Source organism: Melospiza georgiana, chromosome 13, assembly GCF_028018845.1.
Source record: "Melospiza georgiana isolate bMelGeo1 chromosome 13, bMelGeo1.pri, whole genome shotgun sequence".
Taxonomy (NCBI): Eukaryota; Metazoa; Chordata; class Aves; order Passeriformes; family Passerellidae; genus Melospiza; species Melospiza georgiana.
Genome location: NC_080442.1, coordinates 13573821 through 13593293, shown reverse-complemented (window position 1 = coordinate 13593293; position 19473 = coordinate 13573821). Strand labels below are relative to the sequence as shown.

Genomic DNA, 19473 nt, shown 5'->3' with positions numbered 1-19473 from the left:
CCAGCTGGGACCAAGTTTCGCATTTTTTTTCCCTCGTGGGCAGAAATTGAATGCTTCTGTCTTTGCCTGCCAAAAATAATAGTTGAAAAAAAAAGTGGTCTTACTGCTGCAGGAAGAGCCAAACATTTCCCTCATGGGCTGTCTGAAAGAGCAGTTGTGAAAACACCAGATTTCACTGTAAAGGTGGGATTTCTCAACGGTGAGGAGCTGCAAATGAGGCATGTTGCAGGGTCCATATGGAGTTGCTGGTAGGAACTCAATACCAGGCTCTTGGAAGCATTTCAGAAGGGGCTTTCGGGAAACAGCAGAAAAGCAGTTCAAATGACTGGCTCTCAGTGATACAGAAAGCTGTAAAAATAGCAGCTGAGCATCTCCTGTTACCTGGGCACTGGTACCCAGATCCTGTCGAGTGATTTCTCTGGCATCCATCCTCCCTGCCTTGACTTTAACGGGTTGTGCAGATTATTTTATGATCAATAAATATCCAGGCAGACACTGTGAAATTCCAATCAGAAAAATTTACAGCATTAAGGCAGATATTGTATAGCAGGATATAAATAAATAGAAATTGTCAGTCAAATTTCTGGCAGCTGGAGTCTGGTGTCAGTTGCAGTAAATTAAGTGTTACTTCACAAATCATCTTTATAGTTTTTTACAGTAAGTGTATCTGTGCAAAGAGGGGTTTTTATTCAGCTTGCGATGGTAAATATCCTCTGGTTCCTGTGAGTTCAGCATGAAGCCTGGAATCAAGGGGAAACAAATGACAGCAGTGGATTTTACCATAATCCTAAGATTTGCTCCCAGCCCCAAGACTGGAGCTGAGTTTGGGTGCTGAGCAATCCAAGCAGCAACAAACCAACAACATAACAAGGAAGAGACTGGATCCTTCTAAGCCAAAAGGAAATTTCTGCACTCTGGGAGGGCTGGTTGAGGTAATGGTGCAGAGATCCACCAAAAGGGGAGGAGGAGGATGGACTCCTGCTGTCTCTACCCTGATGAAGAGAGCTGTGATTGGTGCCGGCTGCACCTGGAGGTAGGTGGGAAGGATGAATCTGATCAGTACAAAGATCATAATTTACTGCAGATGGGACAGCATTTTACTTACAGATTATTACCTTTTGTTAACAACTATTATTGGCCTTTTATTGACCAGCAAATAAAATTCCTGAAACATCTCGTGACAGTTTCTGCACTGTCGGGATAGCTGCAAAGTGCATAAATTTTAAGTGCCAGGTTTCTATGAATTAAAGCTGAATGCTCACCATGGAACAAAGAGGAGAGGAGAACCTGCTGGTGGTAGTTTTGTACTTTATTTGAGAAGAGAGAGCTACATAAACTATGTCAGGAGGGTACAGATCTACACATAGTTTCATCAATCAATAAATGGAGTTGTTAACGTAACACTGAGGATATGATACCTTGAAGAAGACATAGACACGTGACCAAGGAGTATTTACAGCTCTAACATACAATATATTTATACTTGAGAGAGAGATTTGTGTGCATTTGTGCACACAGGTACCACTGTGCACACTCGGTGCACGCACGCGCACACGTAAATAGGTATAAAAGGCTTTAAAAAAAACCTTACAGAGTTCAAGAAATGAGTCTGCCTGTCGTTTGCAGCAGCTGACCGTTTTCAGGGTGGAGATGGTTTCAGTTTGGGGGTGCTCTGGAGTGGAGGTTTCAGTTTGAAATCTCTGTTCTCCATCGGCTGAACCTGAAGCGGGTGTCGGGTACGTGGAACGCTGGGGCGGGTGTGTGGTGACAGAGGATGGGTGAGGTGGATGGAAGGGAGGGCAGTGCAGTTATGGGAAAGAGGGGATGGATGCACAGCCTCTGGGGCTGGGGTAGTAACACGGAGATGAAAAAAATGACCTTTGGTGATGCCATTAAATCATCCTTTATACTAAACATAAATTATCGACACAGTTTTAAAAAAATAATTTTCTGTTTCATTTCAAGGCTGGGGAGAGAGGAAGGGCCAAAGCAGGGCAGGAAGGAAGGGAAGGTCTGGGGAGGGTAAATACCTCAGCACTTTAACAGGTCCCTGGACCTCACTGCAAATTCTTAATTTAAAAACTCTTCACGTCAGTGTGACTAATGCTGTATCAGTCATCCCCTTCCAGGGTAGCTTGATGCAGATGATGTGGCAGGTAGGGGACAAGCAGGGACCCTACCTTGGCCAAAACTCAGATCAGAGTTCCTCATCCTCTGAGTTAGAGCCAGTGGAGGTGGGGTGGGCAGGCAGAGATCACAGCTTCCTTGCTTTCACCAGATTCTCCCTGAAGGGATAACCTGGCTTGTTCCCAGCAGGAGAAAATGGTGAAATTTTGTTTGGAGAAGGGGAAACTGCAGTTTGGAGAAGGTTGAGAACCATCAATTCACTTGCAAAATGGCAAATAGGACTCAAAAGATGCAAAAGAAGCCCCAGACTAAGCAAATGTGGGTTGGTGTATAGTGTAAAAAACGTCTTCCAAAAAAATAGAAATCAATTCAACATAGATCACCAGAGGGATTGTTCTCCGCTCATGCAGTCTTCCCGTGACATTAGCAGAGACTAAAATGAGCTGGTTTAAATAAGAGTAACATCACAAATGCCATCAAAATGCCTTTCCTCTGAGCTGTAGCCCCATCCTCCTCTCAGTACCAGAGAGGTGCTCTGGTACCTGCCAGAGTGAGCTGAGGAGCAGCATCCTCTGGGGGCCAAGCCTGCCTGCACTGCTCAAGGGCTCTTCAGCTGGGAGGAGGAGCAGGTGCCTGGAAGTTAAGTCTACCCTTGCAGATTTCTGGAAGGTGCATGGGGGTTTTTTGAAGCCAGCACAGGAAATCAGAGTGATTTTTCTGCCTAGGCCACCATGCTGCCACACAACCCCCTGACAGACAGCATTGCTTCAACACACAAATCTTAGAGAAATTACCAGAGGCAAGAGCACAGTGCAGCCCCTAAAAACATTCCCAAGCACAGCCTGAAGACCCCCAGACAGCCTTCACCCAAGAAAGTTGTGTATCCTCAATCTTTACTTGGGGAAAACTTGCCTCCTTGCCTGACTCAGAAGATTCAGAGGGAGTTGCAACACTCCTGGAAACCTAAATAAATGTTGATTGCTTGCCTGCCCAAAAATACTTCATTTCTCTTGAAATAACTTATGTAAAACAGCACTTCATTAAGACATGGTGGGGGAGGGGGAGGTAATTTAGTATAGTTATTTTTATTTTTTTTTCTGCTTTAAGCCTATCTATGTAAACCTCTCATGCAAAAAATTGCCTTCCAGTTTAGCTGAAAATTTAATGGACACTTCTGGGAAAAAATAATAGAAAACTTAAAAAAAAAAAGCCAATTCTCCTTCACACAAGGAATTAGCTGGTTATGGGGGTTGAACGGGAGGATTGAGGGGAACTAAAACAACTTAGGCTGTTAGTACTGAAAACAGAGCTGTCAGAGAGCAAAATGTATGCAGTTAAATTTTTGGTGTTTGTTGAGTTTTAAGCAGAAATTGTGGATCTGGAGGAAGCCCAGTAGAACTGAAAGTTTGAAGAAACCTTCAGGACCCATTTGGATGAGCCCACATCATTCTGTAAGGACTCTTTCCTCACATCTACAGTTCTTCCCCAACCTGGGCTCCCCTTTGCTTCACCACAGGTCCTATCTGACTTTCACCACCCTCTTGATCACTGACCCTTCACTGGGAATCAAGTCCTTGTCCATTTCTTTCCTCTCCCTGTGTCCCAGTAGGCTTCTCTGATCCCTCCTCTTAGCATCATTTGTTCTCCAAGCCCCTTATTAAATTATCTTTGCTGTCCCCTGCAAGCTCATCCTTTCTGACTCCCAGACAGCCCTAAGCACCACAAGTCTGGCCTTAATCCCTCATTTTCAGTACTGCTACTTACAAGTTTTGAAGTTTCGTGTCTCAGACACTTCCCAGTCCTCTCTGTCTCTGTGTCCATCCACAGGTCCCATTGTAGTAACTTCCAGTCACAGCTGGGGAGTGTGTGGGACGTGGGATACAGAGGAAAGTGCTTCTAGAAAGCAGCATATGTTGAGTGGGGGGAATAGCCCAACTTTCTGGCCTACTTTTCTGGCTCTTCTTCTTCACACTAAATTTTTCAGGCATGTTAATGAGCCTGCATGCTGCTGCCCAACAGCTTCTCACCAGGGTGAATAGGTCCAGGAGACATCCAACCCTAATTTGAGGGTACACCTTCCTTAGTGTGTACCCTCATTATGAAATACCTTCCTTATTTCATCCCAAATATGCAGGCTGAGCAAGATGAATGCTGAGACACTTGCCTTTTTTAACTCTGTGAGATAAGACTGCTTCTCTTCACAACATCCTGCCTGTTGGTGTCTTCATGGCTCTTCATCTTTATCTGACTCTTCAAGGCCAGAATGGACAGGGCTTTGTGCAACCTAGTTGGGTGGAAAATGTGCCTGCCCATACTGGGGGTGCTAAAACTAGGTGATTTTTAAAATCTCTTCCAACCCAAACCGTTCTATGATTCTGACAACTCTCTACTACTCAGTGATGTGGCTTCTTCTCTTTTTTTTTGGTGAACATAACTTCCAGTGGCCACAGTGTCATTTATATGTCCCTTAATTGCAATTTTCCAGGAGATTTGTCTGTTTACCCTTTACCAACAGTAAATGCAATTGATGGCTGAAATCTCAATCACATGATGCTTCCAATAAAATAAGGATTCTCTTTCTGAAGGGCTACCAGTGTAATATCTCTCCATTTGTCAAACTGTCCCAATGGATGAGAAGATAAAAACCTTTCACAATCCAGACTAGAGATGGAGCCTTCACAGGTGGAATACCAGTGCAGCAAAAAGTGGGGCAGAGAGTTTAACTCTGAAGGAAAAAATGGTTCTCTCTTGCATCAGAATGATTGGTTTGTGTTTTAAACCATCACTTGAAAACAAGATCCCAGATCATGATTTCACACTGGAAAAAGACATGGGAGAAAGGAACGAAGGGTGAGACAGCAGTTCCCTGGGCAGTGTGGGCACGATTCCTCCAAGGTTGGGTTTCTCCATGCGAGGCGCGGCTCCCGCTCCAGCGGCGGCCGCAGCGCCGGGCCGGGCCGCTGTCCGCGGTGCTGATCCGCAGGGACGCCGCTCACCACGTCTGTCCGTCCGCTGAAATCTCCATTTTATCAAGAGATTGGGGCTGTTTGGGAGCACTACTTGAAGCAATTATGGTTTCTAATTAAAAAAAAAAAAAATCAAAGAAAGGGCAGATCAGGCACTTTCTACTAAGAGGTGCTGGGCTATAAAGCTGTTGTATCATCCAGAAGGATCCAGTCCCTCTCATCCTGTCCCAAATCTGCCTCTTAATTTCAGTTTCCAGGAAGGCCATAAGCCAGGATTTATTCTGTATTAGCAGGAGAAGAAGAAAAAGGAAATTAAAAGTGAGGGGAGGTTTGAGCTGCTCTTGTCCTCTTGGCCAATGTTCTTGGTTACCAGGGTGAGTATTCCGTGTCTTTTCTCATGTACAGCAGTGGGTTTTCTTATATTGTCGACCAACCACAGTCTTTTCTGATGTAATATTTGTTAGTTTGGGTTTTTTTCCTCTTGTAGCATTTCTCTCTCTCCCACTGTTCTGCTCCTAACATCTGTTCAGAGCCTCTCAGAACCTGCAGCCTTTACTGAGTTCAAAGTTGTGGGTCATCAACACCTTCTACATTTAGCCTGGAGTTGCACAAGAAGGTTCAGTTTCACAGGAACAACAATTCAGTCTCTTGCTGATTTCTATTGTTTCAATCTAGCTACATAAGAATGAGGCTGGACTGGAGCAGGTCACAGCCGGAATCAATCCCAACCATCTCTCCAGCAATCAGAACAACCTGCTGGGAGCTGAGTAACGGCTGAATTCTTGGTGAGAGAAATTATAGGCATAAAAACAAAATCAAATATACTCGTGTGCTCATTCAACATTTCAAGGCATATTTATAGGTACTGCTGTATGGCATCTTAAATATCAGAGTTTAAAAAGAAACTGGATCACTGCTGTTGGGGAAAATAATTTTTCTGTTCTGTCACTTTCACTATCTCTGCCCCTGATGAAAAAGGGAGAGAAAGACACTGAATTACACACCCATTCAGCCCCTGCCATCACTTCTTTGGGCTGTTTGGATAGCCCTGGGAAGGATCTGTGAAGATGAGATCTGAAGGTCATCTGATGGTCATTCCTCAGAACTGGAATAGAAACAAGAGAGCTGGACAGGAATCTGAAGCTCAAGAAAAGCTGGAGATCTCTTCCTGTATGAAACTGGCCATGGCTCAGTAGGTGAACAGATGACTTTTCAATCCAGGTCCTAGCTGAGTCCCTTCCTTAAACTGCTCCACTGTATTCTTCTCCTCCTGCATCCAAGTCTTGCTGTCACTGGGAGGAAAAGCTGAAATTTTACTACTGATGAAAATCTCTACGCAGGGGAGATATTTCCACCTTATTTCTTCACTTTTCAACAAGAGAGAATGCTTGAGGATTTCTTAGATTTTTGGAGGGAGAATATCCTTCAAAAAAAAATCCCAGGATCACTGAAAAATGGATCCACATCCATTATAGAGAGGTGAGGCAGAGAGCTACAGCCTCCGAGGCCTGTACTTGTAATGGTCTGTGAGAAACAGCACTGAGCAGCTAAGAGTATTTGTCTTGGGAACTGCAGTCAGTGAACCTTAGGTGGGAACCAAACTAAATCAGCAAACTTGCTCCTGGTCCAGGATCAGAACGAGCTAAAACTCCTTTTTCACACACCTGAGACTCAATTACTGTGCAATCTCTGTGGCATAGACATCTAGGAACCTCTCTGGATAGCAGATGGCTGCTGAATGGTGAGAGCAGATGACAGATTCTGGGCAGTGCTAAAGCAGAAGACCTCAAATCCTGATTACAAAAGTCAGTTCTTGAGGTTAAATCAAGCCAGGCACCTTAGCAGGAGGGATTCATGCAGCATTGCACAAAGCCAACACACAACCAGACTTGGGAGGGCTCTTGTCAAAAGCTCCACCTCCCCTCCTCTCCCCAACACACATTCACACACGCTGCCACATACAGGAAAAAATATCAAGGTTATGTGTTTCCTGAAATATGGTTGGCTGAATAAACACACTTACTGAGAACTCTTTGTAAAACAATAGCAGAATGAGTAACAGTGCATCGCTGCCATGGGAAATAAAAAGGAAAGTAACCCAAATGCAATTCAGCTAGAATCATTCCAAACCCCAAAGGCTGGCCTCTTTTTTTTTTTTTTTCTTTAATGTGTCTGACATTTTATGGCATCAATAATGCAAACAAAGAGGAAATCATATTTGCAGAACACTAATGCACGGATGTCTAAAACGAAATACAATACTGATTACTTTTTAAATGAAGCCACCAGGTTTTGATGTGCTGTGGTGGTTAAATTGGTCCATCAAATTCCTTCCAAAGCAAATTCCAGTCCAAAGCAAGAGCTTGACCTTTTCTATAACCTTGGGTAGCCTTTTCAGCTGTATTCTGATTGGAGGTAATAAATGTTAGTTTGAAGGAATCTTCCTGATGGGTCAAATTACAAAAATGTCACAATTCCTCCTGAAGATAAGGAGAAACTGAAGATATGTCACCTCTTCACAGGCTGTCCAAAACCTTTGGCAAATAGAATGGTAAGGCTACTGTGAAGACCTGTGGGTGAGAGGAGAGATGGGCTCTGAAAGAGATTTCTATTGGGATTTTGCCCTTAGTGCTAGTGGTTGATCTCTTCAGCACCTGATAGCTTCTCTCTTGCCTAGAACCTCCTGCAGATGACTGCAGAGCAACATCTGAGTAGGAAAATAAATGTATCAATAAGCAGATGTGGCAAAAACACACAAAGAACCCTTCCCTTCCTTTTCTGTATTTTTTTACATGCTAGTGCTTTTTTCACAAAGTGAATCTCAGAGATGCACCTCAAGAACCACAGAGAGGATTGTCTCTGCCAGCACAAAAGTGAAGAAGCTGTTGTGGTCCTGCCTGGGAAATCCCATTGCTCAATCTCTTACAGCAAAAGACAGAAGGACTTGGGGTCAGGCCTATGGTTTCAAATTATCAGCAGGAGCATTCGTTTCTGGAGCCAAAGGGCTTCTTTTGCAACGTCCTCTGACTTTCACAGAGTTAACTGTGTGAATTTCTTTAATCCATGCAGTTTTGGTTTGGTAGGCAGCGTTCACTGTGTGCCTGTGTGCTGGTGAGTAGGACTGGATGCCACCATCTCGCATCAGCTGGGAGTTTGTCTGCCATTTATATCACATCCGATCAGAGCTTTGTGTTTGGGGATTGTATGTCTTGGAATTAATCAGTGCAAGCAGCTAATTGCCTCTAGTTAACTAGTGCCTTTTAATTAGGACTGTACTGCTGGCTGGATACATGAAGGGAGCTGTTTGTCACCGGCAAAAATTTCAGCCTTGTGATGTAAACCTCTTTGGGGAATTAGAAGGAAAAAAAAAAATACAGGCTGGAGCTATTGTCACTTTAGAACAGCAGAAAATCAGTTTCAGCAGAACTGGCCTGGATGAGGTTGGAGTCACGCTTTGCTGGGGTCAGAAACGATAGCAGCTGCTCCCCAACCCTTCCTCCCGTGCAGAAGGGTGGGACACTGTGGGCTTCAGCTGGGATTTACAGGAGATACCCCACATGCATTACAATGAGCGTTGCTGTAAAATTCACTGCACAGAGGTTAATCTAGATGTCAACACTGCCTGACAGCAGTGAAATTACTCCGGGGCAGTGCTCCTTCTGAAGTCTTAATATAACAGTCAATTCCATCCTGCCTGCAGGAAATGAAAGTTTTCTGCTTTGTGTGCGGAATCATCCGGCGCCAATTTTCTCACTGTTTGAAGTCCAAACTGTTTGTGGTCTTGGGATTCACCTCACATTAAGACTTTCACTTCATTTAAAAACTCTGCTAGTCAAGTCCTGAGAACTGCAAGGACAGGAGCTGCACAGGGAGAAAAAGAAGAGGGCATGGAGGGAGAAATCTGATCTCACCTACCACATCGAAATCAAACTGCTTCACCAGCCCTCTGAGCTCAGAAAAGAGAGGGAATGCAGAAACTCAGCTCTCTGAGTATCAAGCAGCAAAGACTGGAGAGGCTGGAAGCCAGCAGAGAGCAAGAGAAAACATGCAAGAAGACATTTGGACCGCCCAGAGCTATGATTTTCTTTAGCGGTATTTCAGCCCTTCCCTGCTGGGACCTTGTCCTGAGCTGCCAGTAGTTAAACTCCCCCTCAGAAGAACTGTTCCAGTTTTCAGCAGTGGGATCAGTCACTTGTGCTGGGAGGGAGGGCAGTTCCTGTGGAGGACTCCTGACAGTGCGGGGAAGTGATGGTTAGATTTGTGATGCCTCTTCCCCTTGCAGAGATGCTAAAATTGTGGGACTAGCAGAAGAGAGGAGGAACCAATGGTCATTCCTTTAGTTTGAAAAGAGCTCTCAGATTGGGTCTGGGAGAAACCCAAGCCACCAACATGAAACTGATCTACCAGCTTACTTAACTGTTAGGGAAAGCTGGAATATTTTGTCCTTCCTTCTCTTCAGTCTCTTATCTCTTTCCTCAGCTCACTTTTTCAAAATTGCAAGCAATAGGACTCCAATCACTTCTCTCAGGGAGCAGTTTCATGGCTCAGTGTTGCATTGGAAAGGAAAAAGAGGCACAGGAGAGATGGAATGCTCCTCCATTCCTGCCAGAGCAGCGACTGACATCTCTGCCTCTGTCATTTATGACACTGCCAGCCAGAACAGATGTTTTGAAAACACCTACTTTCTCTAGGCTTGAAATTCAATATCTGTACTTTCAAGGACAGCAGCAAAGGGAAAAGAATTTTTAGAATTTAGCAACTATGTAAACATTAAATTTGTACTGATGTAAGAAATGCCTTGGTGCGGGAGTGGAGAAGCTATCTTAGACTTAAGCAAGTCTATCCACTCCTGAAAAGCAGTGCTGAGGGGGGAATTTTCTCTTCTTTTGCTTTTGGTACTCATTTTGACACACCACCATATGCCAAGGCTCCATGAGCCCACCATCCATCAGAAAGACACTGAATGTAAATGGAGAACAAAACTTTTGGGTGGCACGGTGGCACACCTGTGCCTGTGAGTCCCATAGCAGAGGAGCCCTGTTGGTGTCCAGAGCCTTCCAGCTATCAGAGGATCCACCACAGCGTGGAATCACAGCCAGGATCTCCTTTATTCCCCTTGCTTATTCTCATCATTGCCTTACAACCAGAGAACACACCTAGAGCTGTTACAAAACATTGGGTACAAGCCATGGCTGTAGTGCTTCAGCTGATTCCTGGCCAGATCAGGAAAGGATGTAGATACTCCACAGGGAGGGAGGAAATTAGAAAGATTTTTTTAAAAAACTTTTAAAGGTAATATGCTGAACAGTTTTCACACAGACTGGCACACAAACGAATGCTGATCAAGTGTTCCAAACTACCTCTGGGTTTGGGGGCTTGTGGTGAACATGTCTGCATTCTTCAGCCCATATCCTGAAGTAAGAAAACCTACACATTTGAGTTCTGGGAAATAAGAGCTTTTCATGTGAAAAGAAACAGCTCATATGATACTTCTGTCTGTGCTCCTGAAACAGCATAACTTTTGAGACCCTCTTTTAGTTGCATTTTCTTACAGGAAAAAAAAAATCACAGAAAAGCACAAAACCTAGTGATTTTGTTTCCCATCTGCATAAATGGTCCCTTGATTTTATTAGTTTCTGCCTCCTTTTTAAACCAGTATTTGCCCAGTTTCATAGCTAACTTTTCCTGGAGCTGCAGTACGTTGCTATTTTCTTTTGTTTTTGCTTGTATCCATTGTGCTACTTAAAATTCTACACCACACTCCCCAAATCTGTCTTGATTTCCCAACCCAAGATACTCAGTTGCCTTCTAAAACCAGCTTTTCCCTTTCCCTGCCTCTTTTATTCCTCCATACATTCTCTCACCTTGTTCCACCCACTCCTTGGGACAAGCAAACAGCTCAGAGCTAACGGTGTCTCTCAAGCAAGCACCCTCTTTTCCACAGTTTTCACATTTGTCCGGGCAGCACAGTTCCCAGAGTCACCCATCTGCAATTCAACACCCTGCAGACCCAAGGATAGGCAGTCCAGACTTTTTCAGCCCCCAAAATCCATACACTGATGGACATCTAAAAAGGCCAAAGTTGGGCAAGTTGTGCAGGAGACAGGATGGACTTTCAGTCTGGCAGATCTCTGCATCTCTTCCCTTTGCTACATTTCAGCTTCTGCCTTGCAACCTGACAGACTGGGGTGGAAAGAAAAATAATGGCAGGAGAAAACAAACCAGGTCACTGATGAGACCCTGAGGCTGGAGCCACATTCACTGCCTGCAGTTTGCAGCCCTGGCACAAAATTTCCACCAGTACCATGCACCAAAATAGCACCTGCACTTCCAAGAAAGCATCACTCCAGTGACACCCTTGGGTGACTGAGTTGGTGCAAACAGTTTTAATTTTTAGGGAGCAGCATGCAGCTGGGACAGGGAAGACCCTATGGCCCCTTCTCAGCTGTGCTCAGGCTGATGTTCCTTCCAGCTCCCTTTCACAAGTCCCTTGAGAAAACTGCAGGTGGAAGGGGCTGGGTGGTGGGAAGGTCTGCCTGGATGTGCTGGGAATTTGGCCTGGCTTGCCCCAGAGCTGGGTGAGACATGTTCCCAGGCAGCATGGATAGCTCTCTGCTCTGAGTAGAGGCAGGGCATAGGGAAGTATCGCTCTGAGAAATAAAGAAGCATGAACTCATTTCTCTTTGACTCCAAACACTCATATGTTGATATTCTGTGAGAGTTTCCCCCAAAATCTGCTTTTCTTCTCCTCACACATAGCCCCATCACAGAGGCCCTCTTCCTACAGGGAAGATCCCCAGTCCATGCTGATGGGAAAGCTCTCTTCTGCTCCAGGAAAGGTGCTTCTGCAAACGAGGTCTCAGGGTGGTCACCAGGAATGCAGCACAGCTGCTTTCCCTCTTCCCCTCCAAAACTGTCATGCCAAAAAGGGATTCAGCAATTTCTGTCATGTCTTTGAACACAAAGCAATCTTCTCCTTGCTCCCAACAAACCTCCATCCAACAATGACAGGCCAAGGGGGCCAGAGCAGCAGCAGAGCAGATGTCACAGCACAGAAGTGCAGCTTATCCAGCTCTTCTGAGCAACAGTTCACAATTAACTCTGACAAAAAGCCAGAGCAAAGCAGCCAGAGCCTGAGCATATCACCACCTTCTTCAGCCATTTGCCATCTTCTGGAGACACATAAACTCTCCTCACAGGCCACCTAATCCTAAACATGCAGCATCAAGGCTCAGTGTCACACTTGGCTCCTGAGCTCACTTTGTCATTGTGACAGTACAAAGAGGTGGTGAAGGGGACAGGGTGGTGGTGCTGGGGAGGAGGGGAAGGAGGAGAGAAGTGAGGAAGGGAGGATGTAGCTGCTGTGAGGAGGGATCTCATCAGCTGGGAACCAGTGTCTGTAGGTGACTTTGTAGTGTAAAAGCCAAAAAAGAAATGACAGAGTGGGAGTGATAGAGAGGGGTGGAAAAAACTGTGGCCTTGCACAATGGCTGGGAGGCACAAGAGCAAGAAACCCCTTGGGGTAAGAGACAGGCTGGCCCAGGAAAGGGTTTTATCCTGGAGATGCTGGACAATTAACAGCCATTGCTTGTTCTCTCCCTGTGCTGAATCTCCAACCCTTTCAGCCAAGCAGCCTGCACAAAAAGGGAGCCAGGCTGGGGCCAGCAACCCTTTAACCAGTCTTTTCCCCTTTCAAAGTTGGACCTAAATAGGCAGGATATCTTCTCCCAAAAGAGCAAGGTCCTGCTATGGAGAGGCAGCATGTTACAGTCTTCCTGTGTGTGGACTCCTGGTGCTGGCCCACAGCCTTTCCATGACCATGCCATCACTGGTGATGCTGTGAGCTCCTGGTGCCTGTTCAGTGGCAGTCTGTCCAGGCCCCACAGGCACCAGTCTGTCCTAGATCTCTCTAACAGGCAGAGGAAGGCTGTGTCCTCACCCCCACGTGGGCACTGCCACCACTGCATCATCTCCCACCCCAGGCTCTCGCTGCCCATTACACAGACACAGAATAAACCCACAGCTGCTGTTGGCACCACAATCCTCCTTTACCAGTGTCCCCTGCCCCTATCTGAAACCATCAGACAGGCCATGCCCGTGCCATGAGTGAGAGATATTGATTGTCAGGAGACATGGGGGATGGGGAGAGGATGCAAGATCTTCCCTTCCAGTGCATAACCAGTCACCTAGCTCCCCTTGCATCTCTGGCCATGGGGAAGGAGCCAAGATCCCCTCTCTGTCCCCTCTTCCCCCATCCGCATTGCCTTCCACAAGTGCCACATCCGAGCAGGCTATTTTTGTGCTGGCAGTTGTTGCCTTCTCAAAATCGCCTTGACAATGCCTGTGCCGCCCGTTCCCTGCCTCCTGAGAGCAGCTGCCAAGCTGAGCTTCCCCCTCATCCTCCATTACCCACGTGAAAAAAAGGCCCAGAAAGGTTTTGTGTTCTCAGCCCAGTCCGGACAGGCAGGATCCAGCATCTGACTGAGTATTTCCCCAGGTCAGGATTATTTTCTGCTCCAGGGAGATCAGGCACAGCGAGGATGCTGCTGTCTCTCCCTGGCTGTCCCCAGCACCCCCTGTTGCTGCCTTTCTCCTCATTGAGATGCAAGGCTGGCCGCTGCGGCCATCCGCTGAGCCGTCTGCTCCTGGAGGCACCTTCCCCTCCTTCCCCCTCCTCCCGGGGCTGCCTGTGGAGCTATTCTTCAGCCTCTGCATTTCACAACAGCTCAAAGGCAGATGCATCAATCCTTTCAGGGGATGGCGACGTGAGGAGAATGGCAAGGGAGCTGCAGGCAGGTGTTGGTAGGTTCCCAGCCATCTCACGAGCCTGGTCCCCCTCCCTGTCCCCCGCTGGCTTGCGCCTGAGGCTTGGGCTGAGGCATGGGGCACGAATGGGGAAGGGGAGAGGATGGGGAGGAAGAGTGCTGGGATATGCTGACCCCCCCAGAATGCCCAGCAGGGCTGCAGGCATGTTCCCAGCTGTCTGCACCCTGTAGCCTTTCCCCCATGGGGAGAGCAAGGATCCAACCCTGCTCACTAAAAGTTTACGCCGGGGGCCGATTTGGCCCTGGTGCAGACAGCTGAGGGCAGGGGAACAACCCCACGGCCACCAACCAACCCCACGGCCACTGACAGCCAGAAGGGCAGGGAGGAGTGGGGTTGTTCCTCCAAAGTGATGCCCTGGGTGAGCAGCACTCCTGTCTCACACTGGAGTGGGTTGGGGATGATTCAGGACCGGGTCCCCAGGGCCCCAGGCACAGCTGCTTTGGTCCTGCTGCTCTCCCAGCACTGGCAGAGGGCTGGGGCAGGGGAGGGCTGGGGCAGGAGCCTGCAGCCTGCAGGAGGGTGGCTGCTCCCCCGTGTGTGTGTTTTACCCGGTGTGTTTTACCCGTAGGTGCCACAATCCTTTGACTGTGTGTTCAAAAGCCTTGAGTCTGTACATTTAAGAATCAGCAAATTAGAAAAATTGTCCTGAAATGTTGGAGGGAGGAAAAAGGCAGGAAGGCAGAAAGGGATGAGGAAGGGGTTGGTAAAAGAGAGTTCATCCAGGGGCACTGCCCTGGCTCTGTGCCCATCACCTGCGGGCTGGCAAGGAGGGAGGGAGGCAAGGACGAAAAGGGAGGACTGATTTCACACATTCAGTGCATATCATACAACCAGGGCAAGGCTTTCTTCCTGCAGCTCCTACCCAGGATGGCATTGCTGCCACAGCCAGTCTAGAGCCCTGCCCAGCTGCCCGAACCATACTCACAGCTGGGTTACATTTCACTGCTTGATTGCTCGGGGGAAAGATACCTTCTCCTTTCTTTCTCTTTTTTTTTTTTCCTTTTTAATTATATATATATTTTTAAGTATTTTTTCTCCCTTTTTTGTTTCTTTTTTTTTTTAATATATATAGTCTCACAATTTTCTGTAACAGCAGCTTCTTTCTGTATTGGTGTGGAAGTTATATAGAGAGAGATATCTATAAATATATATAAGCCAAACTGCTTTACAGGTTGTTGTTCTGTGGGTTTTTTGTTGGTTTGCTTTTTGTTTTGCTTTTTTTTTTTTTGTTTTCAGTGTTGTATGTGTAGCAGGCACTTGAGTTTATATGAAGATGTTTGCTTGGGAGCTGAGGGGAAAAGGGTTTGGGAGGGGGAGAGGGAAGGAAGGACGGGAGGAAGGAGCAGGGACTTCCAACAAGTGGCCACTGCTAGCCAAGGATGTCCAGGTAGATTGGTGTGGCCTTGCCCAGAGCATGGAGGATCTTGTAGATCTCCTTGATGTTGAGCCTTTGCTGAGGTTCCCTCTGCCAGCAGCCCAACATGATGTCGTAAACCTCCTTGGGGCAGACTCGGGGCCTCTCCAAAACTCGGCCTTGGGTAATGCACTCAATGACCTGAAAGAAAGAAAGAAATAAAAGAAACATTGAATACCAGCTGGGCAGTTTATGGAGGATATCCTGTGCCTGATATTGCTTGGCTGATGTGGCATCAATTAGTCAAGGGGAGAACTGAGAAGCCAAATCTCAGAGATCTGCACATCCTTAATGATCACCTGTTTGCTGCTAATGATGATTTTACCATGAAAATTTGGTCTCCAGCTGCAGTTTTTCAGATCTCAAAAACCTTCCACGTTTGACACCTACCTACCTCAATGCATTCCCCAAAGAGGAGGTCACAAGCAAATGAAATAGGTTTTAATTTTTGATGTTGGCTTTTCCTGCTAAATGAAGAATGAAAATATCCCCACAGTACAGCAATATTTTGCACAGCTGAAATTATATTTTTCTTGTCTGAAAACCAAGAGTCCGTTCCACTTCAAAGCCCAGGAGAGGTTTATAAGGAACAGTTCAGAGCATCTTTTCCTACACACTTCTCCTCTTTCTGACACAGAAAAGTAACAAAAAGAATGACATTTCATGTCAAATCTCATCTGTGAAGGAGAAAAAAAAATTACAGTGCTATCACTCTGTTCTGGGTCAGATTGGTGCTGTTAATGAGAAAAATGTGAGGTCCTGGATAACAGTAAAGTCTCTTCAGAGGGATGCCATTGGAAAGGACTCCCCTAAGAGTCTCTTTGTGTTTTGTTTACTGGAGGAATGAATGAAAAGGAAAGGGAAATATGAGCTTCCAGAGAGCTGCTATTACCGCCTGGCCTCCTTGGTTGGGGTTGATGAGTCCCAGCATTGCAGAGTGTGAGCAGCCTGCCACGCTCTGCAGATAAACACCAGTCCCAGGCAGCGTGTGGAGGGAAGCCACCCAGCAAGAGGTGTTTGGAGTTTATCATTTATGAATAGTAATGGTCCCACCACGCAGCTCAAGGGATACTTATCACTGTGCTGTTTGCATATAAACACAGAGGGGAGAGATTAGGACCAGCTGAAAGCAAGAAGAGCAAGGCACAGCATGAAGAGAAGCCTGCATTGCCACAGAGCTGCTGGATGCTCACTGTGGGGAGGAGGGGGTGAGCTGTGGTTCCTGCCAAGACATCCTGGACATGCACAGGAGCCCTGTGCTGGGCTCTTTCTCTCCAGGGCAAAGGAAAGGCATAGAGAGAAGGTAATGGACTGGCTGAGTGGTGCCCTGCCTCATTCCTCTGCTCAAAGAGGGTTTCTCCCAGCCTTGGAACAACCTGCTGAAAATGCTGTAGAGGTATGAGGCCATGCAGGTGGCACAGGAGGGAGTGGGCATCCCAGCCTTGCCAATGCCAACACCCAGCAGGGACAATGCTCAGCCAGCCTGATGCTTGCTCCTCGTCCAGTCCTGGCAGCCAGGAGCTTGGCACAGGCTCATTGACCTGTCCTTCCTTGGGCTCTGCCTCTCCATGGGGCTCTGGCACTGTATTTGGACTTCTACAGGGATTTTCTCTGATGCCACAGCATGCAGGAGCTGGTGGAGCTATCTGCAGCTACAGAAGTTCTGCCCATCCCTCCACAAACTGTGAAAAATGAGACTGATGAGAGCTAATGTGGTGCCCTCCCACAGGGGTACTCCACCAGGATACTGTGGTCAGCAGGCAGAAAGAAGTGGATACACCAACAGGTAAGGGAAGGATCATATTTTATCCCAGGAACGGTAGCAAACCAATACACCTTCGGGATGAAGGGTGGCTGGTTTTAACCCTACTGCTCTGCAGAGGAAACTGAGGCAGAATGAATGGGCAAAGCTGAGCTGTCACACTGCAGCGTGCCTGCTGCCCATGTTCAAGCTCCACGTGCTCATTTGTGTGTGTTTGTATTTGCCCTCAGAGGGAAATGCAAGAGCAGCTCATTAAACAGCGTGACAAATAACTTGTGTCGCTGTCGATTCCGTTGTTTGTGCCTCTGAAATGTTTGCGTGTGCTGCTTTGGGATGTGCAGTCAGGCCCCATTGAGCACACCAATGGGCAAGCATTAGAGCTGTAAAGCAACACCTTGGATTTGCCATCTCTGCAACTCACTTAATTAAGGGATCTGTATCCAGAAAGCAGAAAATGCACATTTTTCATTACAAAAGGTGAAATTTCTGAAATCCATTAGATACACAGTAGGATAAAAATGTTCAAGGTTCCCGCACACTGCTATGTCAAAGCATCTTTTTCCTCTCCTATAATACCTCCTGCTATTCCAAGCAAAAATTTTCCAATGCATTTCTGCTGATGTGCCTCAAACCTCAGCAGTGACACCCTGCTAATCCCAGCCAGCCTTCCCTCAACATTTTTATAGGGCAGCCCTGTCCTGGTGGGCTGCAACTTTTCCTAGTCAAAGAAATAACAAGGGCAAACAAGCTCCATGGGTTCCACCCTCAGTGAACTGGGGCAAACCATATTATAGATATCCCAAAGGCAAAAACCCCAAGGAAATGTGCCACATGAGATACACCAGGCTTAAAACAACTTCTCACAAACTGGAGCCTGCAGTGAGCTTTAGCTGCAAAAGGAGAAACCAGGGAAATTCAAGGCATGACTTAGATCCCAGCAGTAATCTGGGTATCCCCAGTTCTGGCAGCACCCCAAGAGTTTATAAGATATGAAAGATACGTCAGGATCTTAGCAGCGAGGGGCTGAGGATTAGCCAGCACATGGCTTTGGCAGAGCTCTTTGATTCCTGCAGGCCTCAGTCTTCCCAGCTCTTAAACTGAGAAAATGACACTTTTCCTATGGCTTCACCATGGGAGTGCCAAGGAGGGGACCATCCATGTACAAATTTCGTTGCAAACCACCTGGAAAGGAGAGACAGCAAAAAAATACAGTTTTCAGCTGAGGTGTCTCAGCACTGTTGTACCTCTGTGTTTGAGAGCTGGAACCAGGGCTGCTTCCCATAGGTGAAAATCTCCCAGAGGATCACCCCGAAGCTCCAGACATCACTCTCTGTGGTGAATTTCCTGTACATGATGCTCTCAGGAGGCATCCAGCGGATAGGCAGCATGGTGTGTCCTCCAACCTGAGTGAGGACAAAGGCAAATCTCAGTGGTGACAGTCCTGAGGAAGGGGTCATAGAATTAAATCATGGAGTCAAGCTCCTGGCCCTATGCAGAACACCCCAACAATCACACAAATGTTCCTGAGAGCATTGTCCAAATGCTCCTGGAGCTCTGCCAGGCTTGGAGCTGTGAGCACTTCCCCGTGGAGCCCCTTGTCATGTCGGCTGTGACATGATGTACACAAAATCAGGGCCTTTCTGTGAACTACAGCACCAAGGAGCTGTTCCAAAAAGCTGATCTGGCTCCTGTCCCCCTCACCACCACTCATGGGTTTACCCAGCAATCCCACCTGGTTAACATCATGCACAGGGAGTGAAATGTACCAAGATGAATTACATCCTCTCCAACCAAAATGGGCTGGTAAGGCAATCAAATGCCAAATGCCAAGAACATACTCCAGCCCCACAGTCTGGTGAACCTGGACACAGAGCAAGAATGGTCAGCAAAACATTTCAGGGCCTCAGTACTCTGAGGCACCCACCAGAGATACAGCATGAGGGCTGTCCCTCTTCAGAAAGGTTCTCTAAAGGCATCTGTGCATCACCTAATTGCATGAAAGATTTTTTGCTCACAAAACTGTGCTACAGGCCTTTTCAGAGGCTGCTTTCCATATGTAAATAGCTGCAGGACCACCCTGCAAAATGTGGTTTGTAGGTAAAGAACAGGCTCTCACAGGCAGGGATATGCCCATCAATTAATGGAGGAGGGAAAGCCAAGCCTTGTTTGGAGAGTTTGGAACTGGGTGTGTAAAACTGGGTTATGCCAAGCCAGGGAAAGGCAGCTCCTCAGGTAAGAGTCAGCCCTTCTGCAAGGCACATGAATCCAGCAGGCACACAGGAGGCTTGCGGGATGCATGCAAACAGTTCCAAAACAGATGTATTTACCTTCAGATTCACTAGAGATTCCTAAACAAGTTTCTCTGAGCAGGACAAGTT

The 19473-nt window shown here is 46.9% G+C and overlaps 1 protein-coding gene across 2 annotated transcripts in view; it reads right to left on the bottom strand.

The window, feature by feature from the left end:
- Positions 1-1300: 1300 nt before the first annotated feature.
- NTRK3 (neurotrophic receptor tyrosine kinase 3) overlaps positions 1301-19473 on the bottom strand; it is a 218343-nt gene continuing 200170 nt past the window's right edge. For both annotated transcript variants that reach the window (XM_058033644.1, XM_058033645.1), the window contains 2 exons: positions 18340-18498; positions 1301-15474 (listed from right to left, as the gene is read on the bottom strand). In XM_058033644.1, the coding sequence (XP_057889627.1) occupies positions 15289-15474; positions 18340-18498 (345 nt within the window). In that variant the 3' untranslated portion in view covers positions 1301-15288. The remainder of the gene's footprint in view (positions 15475-18339; positions 18499-19473) is intronic.